This window comes from Castanea sativa, chromosome 9 (genome assembly GCF_040712315.1).
Source record: "Castanea sativa cultivar Marrone di Chiusa Pesio chromosome 9, ASM4071231v1".
Lineage (NCBI taxonomy): Eukaryota > Viridiplantae > Streptophyta > Magnoliopsida > Fagales > Fagaceae > Castanea > Castanea sativa.
In genome coordinates, this window is record NC_134021.1 from 39,396,245 (window position 1) to 39,415,243 (window position 18,999).

Here is an 18,999-nt window from a genome sequence, read left to right on the forward strand (position 1 = left end):
CATCACCGGCCACCGATCAATTCGTCGGAGACACTCATCGCCTAATCCACCTCCGCCATAGTGTGCTCCACCCACAGAATCTCGGTTCGACTTTCGTAAGTTTTCTTCTTCGTTTTTGGATGGCTTTCTGGTTGTGGTGGGTGGCTGGGTTTGTGGGTTGCGGTGGGTGATTGGGTGGTTTGTGGGTTGCGGTGGGTGATTGGGTGGTTTGTGGGTTGCGGTGGGTGATTGGGTTCGTGGGTTTGTGACTGTAAATGAAAATATTTTTACTTCGAAACAAACGGAGGAGTTACTTTTTTGCTAAAAGCTTTGTAGCTTGAAATGTTAGCGTTTTTTCATGGGATACAGTAATAGGGATTATTAGTTTTTTAGATTGAAATGTTAGCAAATTTTCGAGTATCAACCAATGTGACAGTGAGACAATTCAGCAATATTCATAGATCACCCATTTTCGGCTGTTGTGTCCAATATGTTATTCCATTACTATGCAATCTTAGGAATTTTTGTGGAAGACCCAGAACTGATCTTTATCACTCGATGAATGTGCCCGGAATGGCCAAATTTGAGATACCCAGAAGAGATTCTAGTGCCAATTCGTATTTGGCAAGGACTAATTGGCTGATCACCAAGTTTTTAAGAGAGGGTAGAATTGGGGATGCACGCCGAGTGTTCGATCAAATGTGTGAGAGAGATGTGGTCACTTGGACAACGGTGATCGCAGGGTATGTTAAGCGTGGGATGGTTGAGGAGGCAAGGAGGTTGTTTGATAGAGTGGATGCTAAGAAGAATGTGGTTACTTGGACAGCTTTGGTTGGTGGGTATGTAAGGTTGAAAAGGTTTAAGGAAGCTGAGAGTTTGTTTAATGAGATGCCGGTTAAGAATGTGGTTTCTTGGAACACAATGATTGATGGGTATGCAAGAGATGGTAAAATTGATTTAGCTTTGGACTTGTTTGATAGGATGCCAGAGAGGAATGTGGTTTCGTGGAATACTGTTATTACGGTGTTGGCGCAATGTGGGAGGATCGATGAGGCACAGGGGTTTTTTGAACGGATGCCTGAGAGGGATGTGATTTCATGGACGGCAATGGTTGCGGGTTTGTCAAAAAATGGTAGGATTGAGGAGGCACGGTTACTTTTTGATAGGATGCCTGAAAGGAATGTGGTTTCATGGAATGCTATAATTACTGGTTATGCACAGAATAAGAAGTTGGATGAGGCTCTTAGCTTGTTTGAGAGAATGCCTGAGAGGGATATGCCCTCATGGAATACCATGATTACAGGATTTATTCAGAATGGGGAGTTAGGTAGGGCTTGGAAGTTGTTTAATGAAATGCCCCAAAAGAATGTCATATCTTGGACTGCGATTATCACAGGGTATATTCAGGATGGGCAAAGTGAAGAAGCCCTGAAGATTTTCTCCAAAATGCTGGTGGCCGATGGGGTGAAACCTAATGAAGGAACTTTTGTAACAGTTTTGGGTGCTTGTAGTGATCTAGCAGGTCTTAGTGAGGGACAACAAGTTCATCAGATGATAAGTAAAACAGTCTATCAAGGTTGTGCATTTGTGGTATCAGCACTCATAAACATGTATTCGAAGTGTGGAGAGTTGGGTGCTGCTAGGAAGATGTTTGATGATGGGCTGCCAAGCCATAGGGATTTGATTTCTTGGAATGGCATGATTGCAGCTTATGCACACCATGGATGCGGCATAGAGGCAATTAGTTTGTTTAATGAAATGAGGGAATTAGGGGTCCAGCCTGATGATGTCACCTATGTGGGGCTGCTCTCAGCATGTAGCCATGCTGGTTTGGTGGAGGAGGGGCTAAAATACTTTGATGAGCTTGTGAAAGATGGGTCCATAATTGTGAGAGAAGATCACTACACATGCTTGGTTGATCTCTGTGGCCGTGCAGGGAGGCTTAAAGAGGCTTTTGATTTTATAAAGCGGCTAAGGAACAAACCATCAGCATCTATTTGGGGGGCTCTACTTGCTGGATGTAATGTTCATGGGGATGTGAACATAGGGAAGCTAGCTGCAAAAGACCTTTTAGAAGTGGAGTCAAAGAATGCAGGCACTTATCTATTGTTGTCTAACATATATGCTTCAGCTGGGAAATGGAGGGAAGCAGCTAATATGAGGTTGAAAATGAAGGATAAGGGGTTGAAAAAGCAACCTGGTTGCAGTTGGATAGAAATTGGGAATAGACCATATGTGTTTGTAGTTGGTGATAAGTCTAATAGTCAATCTGAACTTATTTGTTCTTTACTTCATGATCTTCATGGAAAAATGAAGAAGGTTGGATGTGTACCACATGATGATTTGATAATGGATGAGGATTTTGCAATAACATAAGACTTGAATTGACGTAATGTTTGATGGTGCTACTATAGGTCACATGTAGAAATGATGCTTAATTAGGAGCATCTACCTATTAGTCGGCCATATTCAATTGGATGATGCTCTGATCATCTAGGATGATTTATAAGTTAAAATGAACCAAAAATTGGAGAGAGAAGGGTAATGTTGTACTGTTTTTTTCACTTTTATGGGCCAAAGTCCCCTCCTTTCATTTATACAAAACAGAGAGAGAGAGAGAGAGAGAGAGAGAGAGAGAGAGAGAGGCAATGGCAAGGCCATGGGCCATGACTCTGTGGATGGCAAAGACGTTGTGGGTGGCTCTGTCTGGGTAGGTTTCTTCTTGTTTGACAGTTGCTGATGAGGTTGCTGGCTCTCTTAGAACTGGTGATATGGGACCCTTCCATGTTGGCTGATTGGACTGTCAAATTCAGAAGTCCAAAGCTTTCTGGTTTGTCTCTAAAACCCACGCTGATTATTTGTGATGTACTGTAATATATCTTTCTCTGTGTCTTTAATTCCTATTGTACTTTGTTGATCCTTGCAAAACTATAACTGTTTGGTTATTACAATTTCTTATATTTCTCTACCATGCTGATTATTTGTGATGTATTGTAATATATCCTTCTGTCTCTTTAATTCCTGTTTTACTTTGCTGATCCATGCAAAACTATAACTGTTTGGTTATATCACTCTAAAGTTGTGAGATTTCCCTATAATTGTTTCTGTTTTTGTTTTTCCTATGATGGGCTTGTTGAATTATTTATGGATATGGTCATCTCATCAGTTCAAAAGCTGTGGTTTTCGAGTTTTTGTCTGGTAACTTTGTCGGTCATATATATGGGATTTGCTCAATTGCAAGGAGCAAGTGTTTAGATGAAATATAAAAACTTGGAAAAATTGCAAGCTTTTCTTCATTTTTCAATGATACAACTTCAATTTATGTCCATCTGATATAGGGCAAAACCTATGGTCTGTAACTGTAAAAAGTACTAATTCTACATGTACGGTACTAGGTACCTTAGTGGTGTATGTCCCATGGAGCACTTTAGTCATTATCTATCTGATAAAATGCAAAATCTTTAGTGCAACTATAAACAGTACTCATTCTCTGTGTTTTAACTTTTGAGAGACAACACAATCTAGGCTAATGAATTAGATTATGGTCTAGACTAATGGGATAGAGAACTCTCAATCAATTTTGTTATGATAGATAAATATTCAGCGAGTTATATGAAAATACATATCCTACTTGTTTGTTCACTCCTCGTAAACATGTTTATTTAAAATATGGCTTATAAATTCAAAGTCAAACTTTCGGTTGTTGATTCTGTCATTAGCTACTATAGGCATAATGAAAGGAAGAGGTGAATGGGAATATTTGGGGTGGGTGGTGTACAAAAGAAGTAACAGCTGCTTATGGTGTTAGTCTGTGGAGAACTATAAGACAAGGTTGGCCAGCTTTCTCTAAATCCATCATCTTCAAAGTTGGCAATGGTAATAGAATTAAACTTTGGCATCACTTGAGGTGTGGGGGTTGTGCTCTTTGGGAGGCATTTTCAGAACTTTACAGCTTTAGTTGTAACAAGGATTCCTATCTTGTGGATGTCATGTCTTTTCCTAATCAGAGACTACTTTGGAATCTTCAATTCTATAGAGAGCCCCAAGATTGGGAGATGGAACAATTTGATATTTTTTGGAATTTTATACACTCTATGACCTTTACTGGTAAGGGGCAAGACAAACTTTGCTGGAAGTCGACAAAGAATAAGGGCTTTAAGGTTAGTGAGTTCTATTTATCCCTCTTCTCGACCCTTGACAACCTCTTTCCGTGAAAACCTGTGTGGGGCTCAAACATCCCTCCTAGAGTTGCTTTCTTTTCTTGGACTGCCGTCTTAGGCAAGATTTTGACCCTTTATAGATTGTGGAATAAGGGTGTACCTGTCATGGATTGGTGTTATATGTGTAAAAGAAGTGGGGAGTCAGTAAACCATCTTCTTCTTCATTGTCCCATTGCTTTCGAGCTATGGTCTATGGTTTGGAGCCTTTTTGGTGTGATTTGGGTGATGCCTCATGTTGTAGATTTATTTGCATCTTGGCAGGGTCCATTTGGTAGATAGCGCAATATAGACCTATGGCAGGCTGTCCCACATTGTGTGTTATGGTGTCTTTGGCGGGAAAGGAATATCAGATGCTTTGAGGGGACGGAACGGTCAATTCTTGCGATTAAATCTCTCCTCCTCCGCTCTTTATTTGCTTGGTGTTCTATTTTCACTTCTTTTCTTGCTCTAATTTTTTTGTTATGCTTGATCATTGTAATTTCCGATCTTGATGTAATCCTTTCCATGTACACTCCCGGTGTACATGAGGCTTTTGATTTATGAAACATCAAAAAAAAAAAAAGAAAGGAAAGGAAAGAACTTTTTTTTTTTTATAAGCACTACAGGGAAAGAACTACCATCAGTATTTATGACTACCTAGTGATTAAAAAGGTTTTTCTGCTAATACTCTAGCTTTCTATTGTTCTGTTGATTCAGTTGAAATTTGAGATGACAGATTGTATTAAGTATAATTTTTTTCCCTTTTCGTGGACAGATCAGCCGAGGCCAGTTGGAAACAAGAGAGGAGATTGAATACATGGTTTGGGGATTTAAAGCTATCATCTAAGTTCAGCAGTTGAATGCTTTGCGCAAATCTTCTTAAATGTTTTATGATTCATTTTCCATTTTAAAACAAATTGTAAAGCTTTGACATACTTTATACGAGAGGATTAATATTTGTTATTAGGGTGGGGAAAAAGAGAGGTAGGGGGGGGGGTGTTGAATTGGTGCTTTTGGTTTGAAACCAGTTCTGTAGAATTTACAACAAGGGTTGTATAACAAATAACTGTGACAATGTCTTGATGCTCCAATTTGGTTGCTGCATGACATTGTGTTTGGTGGTGTTCTGAAGAGACTCACCATTTATTGGGGGATTGTTCTTCAAATAGATAAAAATGAAACATAAACGTTTGGATTCCGAATAAAGGTCTAATCCTTTTTTTAGTCATGCATGATATTTAGGGAATGAAAGTAGTCAATGTGTGTTTGGCATGGATGAAATTCATCAGTTTATTTTATTATTCAGCTTATTTTTGGTACTATTCATGAGTTTCACTACACTTTTTGGTACTATTCATGAGTCTCACTGTACTATTTCAGTTAATTTTTACTTTTATCTGCAATACTTTCAGTAAACAGTTTTCAGTTTTAGCAAAATAAGCGGATCTCAAACAGACCTTTAGTTTGCCCTTTTTAGACAAGGTACGCTCGCTTTTTCCCTCATTTTGGCACATTTTTTATTGGCTTTGTTGTTTTCGGAATGTATTGTTTAATAGCTTTGAGACTGAAGTGGTTTGGACTATGGATTATCATTGGTAATGATATTGATAGCAACGCCTATTGAGATTTTATGAAATGATACCCTTTCCAAATTATAGACAACATAATATTCCCTCCTTAAAAGTTTATATAAATACGACATATAAAATAATATGACAGTTTCTAATGTTCCTATAAAATCTTCTTGAATTTCACCCTTAAAAAAAATATTACATGTAAGGTTAATATGAGTTTATGCACGACTTCCTCACATAATATTTCGTCTCTCCTAGAACCAATTCTATACGACTTTGGAATAAATGTTATGACACTACACTTGGCACTAACAAAAAACAGAGTAAATGATCATTCTAGGTCATTGATTCTTAAGATCAAACCTAATCCCAACTCTCATCCTTCCTTACTCGAAAGAAAGTACAAGCACTACCAGCATAAATAATTGCCCCCGTTGGATTTGTCAACTATAATATATAATTCAATGGTGATGAATAATCTACAACTTTCTTTGAGGTTGAGGTTTCACAAAATGATACTTCCTATAAAGAATGAACAAACATGATACTTTCTCCTTGAGGTTTTTATAAATACAACAAATAAGTCATATACCCTCTCACAATGAGACTTCCTCAACGATTTTAATTTTAAACAAAAATATTCCCACTCATTTATACAAGCCTTTATACAAACCTCAAGGAGGGAATATACAGGCCTCTATGGATTAAACCTCTCTTGCTATTTTATTTTGTATCAGTTGTCAACTATTATTGGTGAAGCTTCTATCCCTCTTGTTGTTCATTTTGTAATTCATTTGAACCTTACATTATACTTCTTTATGAGGTTCTCTTGTATAATCCTTGTGTATTTGAGTTTATCCCTTCTCACAAAAAATTTACTTCTTGTCTCCCAAAGGAAAAAGAAGTAGAAGATAAAGATGCAGCATGTATTGCTAAAAACATGCACAGCAGCACAGGCAATCGAGCATTCAAGGAAGCTTGAGGTGAAAGGCAATCAGCTTTGTTTCTATGCTTTGATAAGCTTGCTTACTAATTTAAGATATATGATAAACTAATATTGGGGTAGGCTACAGTGATTAATTATCCTCCCAACCAAATGACTAATTATTATTTTGAAGCTATGGTTCATCAGGTGGGAATCTGAGCAACTGTAAGAGTGCAACAAACTACAATCATTAAGGTGATTAAAGGTTGGAGAATTAGCCTTTTCTGCAATTCTAAAAAAAGTTTATTCAAAGGTATATCTCTTCTTTTAGTGAGGTGCCAAAGGTTGCTATTGTAGCCACTCTTGCTATTAGCATTTTGAGATTGGGCTGTGATTAAGGGTTTTTTGGGTTTTATTTATTGATCCTTTCTTCTTATTCTGTAATTTTTAAGCAATGGTGAAGCTAAGGTATACAGGACTACAAATCATCCTACTTTTCTCTTCTATATTATAATTTAATGTATAAATTCTATTGACAGAATCTATATATATATAAAAGTTGAAGCACAGCATTTATTGTTACTATACTCCAGTTGAGCCACATCATCAACCATGTCACTTTTTTTTTTTTTCATTTCATTTTTTAAACAATATTAATATATAAATAAATAGTGCAACATTACCGATTCTCTAACTCATTAAATCCAACTCACCATGAACAACTTTACACATTCTTTAACTCATTAAATCTAAGTCACCATTAATTTATCCTTCTTCCAATTCTCAACTCTTCATTTTCCCTTTCAAAACCATTTCGTTGTTTTTAGCACTATAAATTTACAGTTGCTCTCTCTACCTCCGCAAAAAGTTGCCAAAGTGGCATCAGATTTGGAAAGTCCCTTTGAGGTTTGTTCTTTTCCTTCTTATTTTTTCTTTTCCCCCCACTTCAGTTTTTCCATTGGATTTCTAAAGTTTGTGGATGATATGTTTTTTTGTGGGTTGTCGACAATGTGATCACTTTGGGGCTATGGGTGACTAGGATTGGTTTGTCTGTTATGAGAAGGGTTTTCAAGAATTAGAAATTCCTACGACAACTTCTTACTTCATATTCATATTGTATCATTTTTATTTTATATTTGTGTTTTTCCTGTTCAATTTATTTATCTTTGACATTTTAGTTTTCTTACATTTTACATTTGTTTAACTCTATGTAAAAAAATGAAGAATAGAAAACCAAAGTTTAATGTATTTACCTATGATTGTTTTGAAACAATAATAGAGTATACGTTGTAATTATATTCCAATTACTGCTTTCATATATTTTGACTCAATGGTTCTTTTTTGTTGTGGAACATTTCTCAAATTCTGTTTGGCTTCAACAAATATTATGTTTAGCACACTTTTTCTTATTATGTGTAGCATATAATAATTTGATCATATAGTCCAATAGACAATAAAAAATCTACCTCAAAAGTTTGGTCACGAAGAAATAGAAAATCTCAAAACATGATTAATTGGGGATTTAATTTTTATTTGATTTTGATAATGCTAAATGTAGAATTTGGTTCTTGCAGGGTTTAGGATCATTGACCTAGATACATGAGAGTTTAACAATGAAGGTTTCTTAAGTGGCTAAAGACATTTCTAAGGAACTTTAAGAAAAGAAAGAATTGTTTTTTTCAAAACTTCCATTATTATATATGGTATAGATAAGTATAGACATTGTTTTTTGTTTTTTATTCTTCATTGATTTCATGATTTAGTTATTAAGAAAAATCCAAAATAATAGAACGGAAATCGATAATACTTTTTAAAATAATTCAATTTTTAAAGAGAACAAATTATTTTCAATAATTTTTAGAGAATAAATTATACATTATAGCATATTACAAAATAATTAAATATTCTCAGTGAGTCTACTGCTAGTGAATATTAAAACTTGGAACATGTTTTCAATTTCCTTATCATTTTTTTAAGACTCAATTACCATATTGTTAAGTACCTATAGCATGGTGCTATAGAATATGAAAAAATATCTAGTGTTTTGAATGCATATAGAATCATACTCACATCATCTAGGCCCACACTTGTCACGAATGTGATATTGCATGCATCCCAAAATCCAAATGCTAGATAATCATCTCTTAAATACCACCTGAACAAACACGCCAAACCAACATTAATTGTTTTTTGACTATCTTGCTCACGACAATTACATTAACCAATCTAGTGCTTGTTTGCTAACACTTGATAATGACATTGACCAAGTCACTCACCACACAAATCTTCATAAGCTAAGCATGAGCTTGTTTGTCAGCATTTGATAATTAAAAGATGCATTTGCCTCATGAACATGGTATGTCAGAAGCTGAATACGATGTGCTCCTTGTACATGTAACAATATGTATCTTTCCTTCATCCCTTCAAAGACACTCGGGTGGTGAGTTCAATGAATTTAAAGAGCATACTATAAATCAAAATATTCCAAGTTCCATCTACCACACTATTGGCTAATGGAGAGTTTCGGAATGTTTTATAGGTAAAAAGTGAAATAATCTAACTACTTATTATATACGTAAAAAATAAAAAACCTTCCCTCTTTTAAAATTTGAAATAGCATAACAATAAAGTGGGTGCGATTGTGACTCTCTTGGTACCAGAGGCCTGAGCAGCACATTGAAACAAAAGAGTCATGGTCTGGTCTGTGTGTCATTAGGTCTCAATTGGTGCAAGGTGGTCCAGCATCTTATCATATGTCCATTTCTATATGTTAATTGGGGTGCAAATGATGGCAACCTTTGTATATTTATGGGCTTGGATTTCATCACGTCTTTCTGCTTTTCCTTTTACCTTGCCAGATAAACTGACAAGTAACTATCATTCTTTCATTACGTAATAAGCTTTCAGCTTTGTTTGTATACTGAAACGCGGAGAAAATTAAACCAAAAAAAGAAGAAAAGTTTTGTGGTTTTAAGTTTTAACTGTTTCAGCTTTCCGGGAAAAATGCACACACTCTCTTAGCATAATTATAAAGTATCATCTGGATGGGTATGAAATATGTAATACCTTTTTTTTTTTTTTTTTTATGATCATCACCGTCATCGTCATTATTATTATAGAGTTAAGGTACTATATTTGTGTGGGTCATGACAAAATATGAATTAAATCCCTGTAAAAGGAGAAATGGAAAAAAAGAAAAGAAGAAAAAGAAGAAATTTAAAATAGATCAACTTGACTAGCTTTGTAGCTTGTAGTGTGGTTAAGATTACTCTAACTCTAACCTAATAAATTTTAGTTTTCCTCTTGTCATGAATTCTGAAATAGTTTGCCTAGCCTAAATGTTAAGCTTTACATGATCAGCCAAGTCTTCTAAAAGATTGCATTTGTTCATTCAATTTCACTATAAATTCTGTGTTCTAATAACCTAAGAGGAGTGGAAATAAATTAAAGAAATAACACTGATTATAAATAGTCATTTATCAATAACATAATAAATTAATTTTCTTTTTGGTTTTGTACTTGAAAATTGACACCACAATTTATAAGATTTATGTAATAAAATTTATAGCATTCTTGCATTACTCGATTTTCTATCTATAGCACTGGGGTGGATAATTTCTTCTCAAATGGTAATTATGTGTTGGTGTAATTTTTCAAAATTTCAATGAGTTTATTTTATTTTTTTCCCTGCAAAGTTTCAATAAGTTCGTCATTTAATTTTCTTAAAAAAACTATTAAGGAATCCAACAACCCTGTTACAATTTGCAACACGAATTAGAGTTGAATAGAGTATTCTTCTATTTAAATAATCAAATGAAGAGAAACTTTCAGTTCAGGTCCAATTCAATCCAGCAAGGCGTTAGCTAGATGTTGTAGGGAAAATTAAAACTTTCATGAGAACTGTTCCTTGCTTTTACTTCCATGAGTGCCACTTTCTTTGGGAAACAGATAGCATAACACATTAATCATTTCCACGAGACATTGCCAAAAGGATGACAATAATTTCTCATCACTCACAACAAGAAGGTCATGTTAAATTGGGTTGAATGTTGACAATAATTTGTCATCACAAAGTAGTTCACAACAACAAGGTCATGTTAAATTGGGTTAAATGTTTGATCTCACAATTATGTAATATTGAAAGTCCTAACATGATTCTATAACTTAACATCTAAATTATTCTTATCTTAAGTGTACAAATTGGAACCCAAGTTTTCTTTTTATGGCAAACTAGCGAGTATCACTAAATCACAAAGATATTGAATATCACTAAATCTCATACACATTGACATTTCAAATTACTCATTTAGTTTAATAGAATGAGATAGGTAATAAGATAGTTATGGGAGTGATCATAATGTATTAAGTATTAGCCAATGGCTTTTGGTCCAAATGGAACTTTCACTCCCCAAAGCATTGTGTGTTGGGTGAGAGTAAAGGTTAGGATCATGTCATAATCTTATGATCACATTTCTTTTTGTTTGATGTTCACAATTTTTTTGAGCCTCGGGTTGGGTTGGGTTAGATTCAAGCTACTAGTTTTTTTTTTTTTTTTTGTTGAAAAACTATTTGACTCGACTTAACATATATAAATTTATTTTACTGACATTATTTTAGTTTTTATTTATTATTTAACTTATATTGGTATTTTGATTCTCTCAAAAAAAAAATTTGGTACTTTGATAAATATTTTTGACGAATTTGGAATATAGTTCAGTCATATCATAACAATGTATTGAAAAATGAAAAAAAAATTTATAAAATTCCAATTTTACAAGGCATGAAACATTTATGCTCAACTCTAATGATATGTGTTGAGATGGTTTCTACCCATGTAATTGGTTGGGTTAGGTTGAAAATTTCTCAACCTAAAAGGGTTGAATTAGGTTGAAAAATCTCTGATCCGACCTTTGCACCCTCTAAAAACTAAGGTCATAGACTCATAGGGTGACAATAATTTGTTTATAGGAATGCTAAGCTGGACTCAACTGCTACCAATCAGATATGCTTGAATAATGAACAAGCCAATCAGAACAGAGTTAGAAAAGCAAAATCTAACAACATCCACTTATAAAATAAAGTTGCTGTAACAGAATCTGCCTTTTGCTTATTCCTTGATTGCTTCCATTAAGGAGAACTGTATTTAAAATTCACGTGATTTTTTGCGAGTAACTTGAAGACAAAATCTTCTGTGAACAGTGAACTTGACTTCTTCTAACCAAAATTGAATACAGTTATAAAAGAGCCAAAATTTGAATAGTGCATTTATCTTTATATATTTTATAAAGAGCCAAAATTTGAAAAACTATAATTGAATTTGAATAGCTAAAAATGTTTTATTCGAGATATATAACTTTAAAAAGAAAAATCAAGACACTAATTAGTTATTAGTGTAAACAGATTTAAAATGTATAACCTAAAACATATAACCTAAAACATAATTATGAAATTAGTTTTAAAAAAAATACTATAAGACATGCTTCGCTTTTTTTCATGAAACTTCCCTCGAGTAATTCATAATATAAAAAGAAATTTATTACATTTGGTAAATTAAAAAAAGTATCAAATATCAGATTTGAGCAAATCAAGTATGGTTTGCCAAGTATTCATAGGTTCAAAAATCGAAACAGAAAAAGATCTTTTGCATTCTTTCCGCAAAAACATTATTTCATCCAGAGTCCGTTTGGATAGAACTTATTGCTGAAAACTGAAAACTGAAAACTGAAAATACTGTACAAAAATAATTTTTTAATGTGTAAAAATTACTGTTCATCCCAAAAATTACTGTTCATTGGCCTAAAATCACTGTTCATGGCCAATGAACAGTGACACATGCGCGTGGAAAAAAAAAAAAAAAACTGGCCAGACGTGGACGCAGCCTCCTATCCAAACGCATTCTGAGAGTATGACATACCAGCCAATTTTTTCAACCTTATTTAATTCTTGGAAACTTTCCGGAAATGTAAATATTATTAGAAAGAAAAAAGAACACATTCTTTGAAGCATTAACCAAACACACCTTCAATTCAAATCTTCCCAATCTATTAATAATGCCCCAAGAAGCAAACTTAATAACTGTCAATTATTGATTTCATCGAACAGATCCGTATAACAACATTGATTTCATCAACTCCTCCCACCCCCACATCCAACCCATCTTGAAAGCTCCTTATAACCAACACACTATTCTCTCTCTCTCTCTCTCTCACTTTCCCTCCAATCCTTCCCTCCATGTCTCCAAAGGCAATCCCATCTCTCTCTCTGTGTGGAGATCTCTTCTCTTCCTAACAACAGCAATCAAAAAATTCCCACAAAAAGGCCTTTTTCCAATTTCCAGAAGAGCACACTCCCAAAACCAAACAAAACCATCCCCTCAAAACAAAAGAGCCTCTTAAAGGAGACACAAACCAAGAACCAAACCAAAAGGTTTTGAGAGAGAGAGAGAGAGAGAGAGAGAGAAAAGGTAGAACACACTTTTTTGGAGTTTTGGGTTTGAGTTGACCACTTTATCTCCATTTTCTCTCAATCACTCATTCTTTCATTCATGGGTTGCTCTTCTTCAAAACCCAACCCCCATTTCTCAGCAGAACTCCCATCATCTAACCCTTCACCATCATCATCATCATCTTCTGCCTCAGCTTCACATTCACAGTCACATTCACACTCTTCAAATTCATCACCAGCCCCCAGAGCTCTCTCTCTCCCATCCCCACTTGTCCACCACCCACCTCTCAGAAAAGGTGACACCCACCACCTTGTTTCTCTCACCTCCACCACCTATGGTTCTCTCCTCTACATTGACCCCCCTAAACCCTATCAAAATCCCACCTTTAAAACTCCAATCCCACAACCAGACCCAAAAACAAACCCAAACCCAGAAGAACAACAACACTCATTGTCCCCTGTCTCTGTGATCAACACTTGGGAACTCATGGATGGTCTCGAAGACGTCTGTGAACTCCCCAGTTCTGCGATTTTCGACCGCCCATTTGTGATTCAGGAAAAACCCAGTTCGTGCAGGTACACTAGCTCTGATGGGTCAGTGCCAAAACTGTTTGATTTAATTGAATCTACGAAAAAATCTGAACTTTTGTCTCAGAAGTCATCGTCTTCAGTGAAACCACTTTGGCAGCATTTGTCTGAGGAAGCTTTGCTGTCTAAAATGGACCCCAATGTGGTTTCTAGCTATAGGCGTGCATTGTCATCCAGGCAATTGAATTATACTGCTTCCCCTAAAGGTACAGCAAGATCATTGGGGTCTAGTCCCATGGCTAATAGTTATTCATTTTCCAATAGTTGGTATAGTTTGCCTGGCTGTGAAAATAAGGTTGTGATTTACTTTACAAGTTTGAGAGGAATTAGAAAGACTTATGAGGATTGTTGTTCGGTTAGGATGATACTTAGGGGCTTTAGAGTGCCGGTAGATGAGAGGGACATATCAATGGATGCAGAGTATCGAAAGGAGTTGCAAAGGGCTCTTGGAGGGAAAGCAATGAGCCTGCCACAAGTGTTTATTAGGGGGAAGTATGTTGGGAGTGCAGAGGAGGTTAAGCAACTCAATGAAGTTGGAGAATTGTCTAATCTTTTGGAAGGGTTTCCTACGAGGGATCCCGGGTCTGTTTGCGTGGGGTGTGGAGATGCGAGGTTCGTGCCTTGTCCAAATTGCAATGGCAGTCGGAAGGTGTTTGAAGAGGAGGAAGGAGAGTTGAAGAGGTGCCCGGATTGCAACGAGAACGGGTTGATACGGTGCCCAGGTTGTTGCTGCTCATGAATATGTACGGTTGCCAATAAGTGATGCATATATTGTTAGGATTATGTTTTGAGATTCTATATAAAATTTTACTATTTGTAGTGCTGCCACTAGATTGCCATGAATTAATATATGTTTAGGTTTTGCTTTGAGATTTTTTTCTTTTCTTTTCATCTGTCTATATTATTATGCTTTTGTTTTCATCGTTAATGCTCTTTCTGAACAATATTAAATAAAACCTGGCATTTTTGCTTTTAAAATTTAATTATGCATTTGGTTGAGTTTGTGAAACTTTTGTTTGTATATTTTAAGGTCTTTGTGGTTGTTTCTTTATCTTTATGGGAGCAGAAATTGTGTTCTGTGTATTTGATTGTTAGACTCTTGATTGGAATTATTTAGTTGGCCATATTAAAAATGGACTCTTTCATGCTGTATTTTGCACTTAGGTAATTTTATTACTAAACTTAGAAGGTTCTTCCTACTAGAGCATTCCTAAATATCATGGACAGGACGCAATAACTAACAAGTTTAGAAGAGGCCAAACTTTTGAGAAGCATATGTTTATTACTATTCAAGAGTGTCTCCCCATGTGCATTGCTGAAAGCTTTCCTTATTTACATATACATTCAGTCTATTATGAACACCCAACTAGTGCGTGTGGTCGTGTTTCAGTGCATTCGTCTCTGCACATTCTTTAGAGCTTAGTATAATGCAATGGCAATAATTGTCAGGAGCCCCCCGGATTTTACTATTGATTCATCAAACTCATTCTGAACATGAAGTCTTCATTTTGACTTTTCCCTTTAGCATTGAACCAACCTTTTTTGCCTTAGAATTTATCCTAGTAATTATCTAGTATGAAACAATGGGACTAATATTCAATTACTTAAAAAGAGTTCCAAATAACTGATTAGCAAAAGATAAATAAATAGTCATGGCTTTCTTTGCTCATTTTCTTGACCATAAATTATATTATACAAGCAAACGTTGGATGCTCACTTTCATGGCTTTCATTGCTCAGTTTTGCATAGTCTGTCTTTATTCTCGGTCTTTATTTTTTGTTAAGATGTGATACATTCGTGTAATTTGTGTGATTCATTGTATGGTCCCCGGCTGTACCCGTATACTTGGGTGATTCTCTTTTTTGATATCAATAAGAATTGCATTACTTGACAAAAAAAAAGTTGGATTTTATACTATGTTGCTGTGAAATTTCAAGTCATTAATCATTATAACATGTAAAGAGTTCAAGCTGGCAATTGTCTGTGGGTCTCTTGCATTTAACATTTCCAAGTATCCCATTCTTGGTTGTATTTGACCCCAAAGCCAAGGACCATGTGCTCTTGGAAATATAGTTGCCTCCCATGAGCTGTTGTCATGTTAATTTGCAGCGTTTGGTAGAGAGGTAGGTGCTAAGTAGTCATAGCCAAACCAAAAGCAAACTTTCTGGCAGCAGCTGGAAACCTTGATTTTCTTTGGAACTGGCAGTGATTTAATCTTTTAGTCGTATTATGGGGAAAAAGAGCTACATTTATTGTGTATGTATTAGCTGTACCATAATATCTGGTTTAGAATAAATTTTTGCAATGAAAAACCTTAGCTAAACCAATTCTTCATTTCTAATAAGTTAATCTGGATTAACTTTCCATGGCCTTTGAAATTTGAAGACTTAAAACCCGACTGATTCGTAAGACAGGATTCAACTCTTGCTAAATGCCAACAACAGGTTTGGCCTCTTGAACGAAGAAGCAAGCAACCTTCATCTATTTTCAGCTGTATTTTGTGATTAAATCTGGATTCTTAGAATTAAACTTTGAAAGGAGAACATTTGGAACTCTCAGAAGACTTGTCTTTAGCGGCAGATATCTTGGAAGCTTACTTCTTCCATTTTTAAGCTTGAAACTTGGGACCCAACACCATGACTAAAGAAGAAAAATGGATTTATGAGAATTTAATTCCTAAATCACTTCCGAATGGTATGCTTCTAGCATGCGGCTGTAGAAAAGCCTCATCTAATCTTGTAACAATAATTATCTCATCTATCCAATACACATATCAATACATTAATCCCTCCTTTGGGGCCTCCTTAAAAATTAAAATTAATACGTGGGATTTACATGCTCTTACTTTGGGGCCTCCTCAAAATTAATACGTGGGATTTACATGCTATATAAGCTACAAGAGGAAGGATGTGTACTTGTCATACATGAAATACCTTCTTCCTGCTTTAGGCCACCTCGCCGCCTCAAAATAAGTTGCGACATGGCAAGGCACCATGCCAGAATCATACCACCGCAAAATCAATTTTGACACAGCAAGGCAATATGCCAGAATCATGTCGTCTAGCAATGATCTGCAGAAATCATGGGGACATAGTGACTAGTTGGATTGATAAAGATCTCCCAGGTGATACTATCTGGGCTGAAGGCTGAGGCAAGAGTAGCCTTAATGGATGTTAAATTGAATTTGGCAGCTATAACCCTGAAGGAGATGCAGTCCGCATCATTAACCCAACTCAAAGCATCAATTGCAAATCAGATCAACTAATAGCTCCAATTATGACACCAATTGAATGCGAAGTCCATGACTTACTAACTCCTCGTTTACTATGGTTTATTATCAATATTATTGCAGCTTTTAAAAGGATAACGAATTGTGATTCATATGAATGTAGGCCTGTGCAACAAACCTTCAATCCGACCAAGCCACTCAATTCACTCCGCTCAGCAGTGTCTCGTATGGATATAATATTTATTTTTAAACGGGCTAGATAGGTTCAACTATTAAAGTGGCTAGTACTGTCTTATATGGATATGATATTTATTTTCAAGCAAGTTGGGTAGGTTCAACTATTAAAGTGACTAACACTGTCTTGTATGGATATGATATTTATTTTTCAAGCGAGTTGGGTAGGATCAACTATTATAGTGGCTAGTCGATTTTTTTTTTTCAAACGCCAAGACTCGACCCAACCATCTATGTATATGTGTGTGTGTGTATATATATATATCCATCTCTTTTTAATCTTTATCTCATATAAAATTTAAAGTGTGCTTTTAAAAAAAATTAACTCCATGATTTACACGTGTCAATATGAAAAATGTGATACTTTTTCAACTTATTTATAAACATACATAATGACATGGATATGGTAAGAAACTAAGCATAGCCTTGTTTTGTTGAGAAAAAGTTAGAAAGTACCCATACCTTTAAGACGTGTGTATTTTGATTTATGAGAAAGTGGACACTTCCTATGATTTCCTTTAATGATTTATATTTTTGTTGCAAGTTCTTCAATGGCTTATAGGATTTAGAGAAAATAATTTTCAATTTTTATTTGCAAATGGTAAAATAAAATTTGAAGTGTACACTTTGCTTATTTTGCTGTAAAATGTTTTCATTGAAAACCTTTTACATTTGACATCAATTTTGGTATAATATTTTCAGGTGTTTGGTGTGACATGTAAAATTTGTTAGGCACAAGCCACCATAATTAATGGCTAAGCCATTAGAGCCGCTAGCACCGGTTGCTCGATTATCGACTTTTGTCATTGAAGACTTAGGCATCTAGCCATCAGATATTTTGGGGGTGGGGGAGAGAGTCACTGTGTGTTTTTATAAAAATGTTTTACCTTTTTTTTTTAAGTTAAAATGTTTTGCAAAAAAATTTATGATCAACATAAAACATTTTCAAATTTAACTAAATTTTACAATGAAATAAATAGAATAAAATGCTGCAAAAATGTCTTCACTAAAACTTTTTTTTTTTTAGTGAATAAACGATTGTAATTAGTATATAGTACATAACTAAACTAACCTGTCTAATTCGCCCAATCCACCTAGTTGAAACAACCCAAATTTTCAATTTAGCCGCCATTTTTGTAGGTTGATGGGTCGGTGGTGGTTTGAAAATTTTCCAACTTGCCAATGGTAAATTAGTTAAAAAAAAATTCGAAAGAAAAATAGCCAAATAATTCATTACAAAAAAATGTCATTGAAATATACTTATATGATTCTAATCTTTTTTTTATTTGGGTTCATTCTTTGAGTGTTTTGCTCACAAGTAAGAAAGACTTATTACCGCTTGATTTTTTTTTTTTTTTTTTGAGAATCACTTGAAAAATTTAGGAATACAAAAATGGTATGTTGGATTGATCCAACAAAGGAAGGCGTGAGAGTGCTCTCCACTTAAATAATTTTATTAGCTAAAAATTGAACAAAACAAAACCAATGAGCATTTTTACTGGTACTCATTTTCCTTTCCATGGTAGTATCATGACTCATCTGTACCAAACCAATGAATAACTAATTGTTTTATAAGACTTACACCATACGTAACATTTTCATATTTTTACAATGAATTCGAAGCAGTAAGTTATAGTATTATTAGTTCAAATTTAAACTCGCTACTGAAATTAATTTCTTTACCATTAGTAACAAGGTATAACAATATACTATTTAAAATTTGTTATAAAAATGTTATAAAAATATTGTGAAGATAAAATTTTTCTTGTTTTATTTATTTAATAAATCGGACCAATTAACACAAAAGTAGAATGAAAGGGTGAAGCC

General features: G+C 34.8%; 2 protein-coding genes across 2 annotated transcripts; both read left to right on the forward strand.

The window, feature by feature from the left end:
• The first annotated feature begins 244 nt into the window (after nucleotides 1-244).
• LOC142609748 (uncharacterized) lies at nucleotides 245-2,489 on the forward strand. The gene has a single exon (XM_075781456.1). It carries the CDS (start codon nucleotides 379-381, stop codon nucleotides 2,353-2,355), a length of 1,977 nt encoding a protein of 658 aa, XP_075637571.1. The 5' UTR covers nucleotides 245-378; the 3' UTR covers nucleotides 2,356-2,489.
• A 10,241-nt stretch (nucleotides 2,490-12,730) lies between these two features.
• LOC142609588 (uncharacterized protein At3g28850) lies at nucleotides 12,731-14,579 on the forward strand. The gene has a single exon (XM_075781205.1). It carries the CDS (start codon nucleotides 13,222-13,224, stop codon nucleotides 14,446-14,448), a length of 1,227 nt encoding a protein of 408 aa, XP_075637320.1. The 5' UTR covers nucleotides 12,731-13,221; the 3' UTR covers nucleotides 14,449-14,579.
• The last annotated feature ends 4,420 nt before the right edge of the window (nucleotides 14,580-18,999 follow it).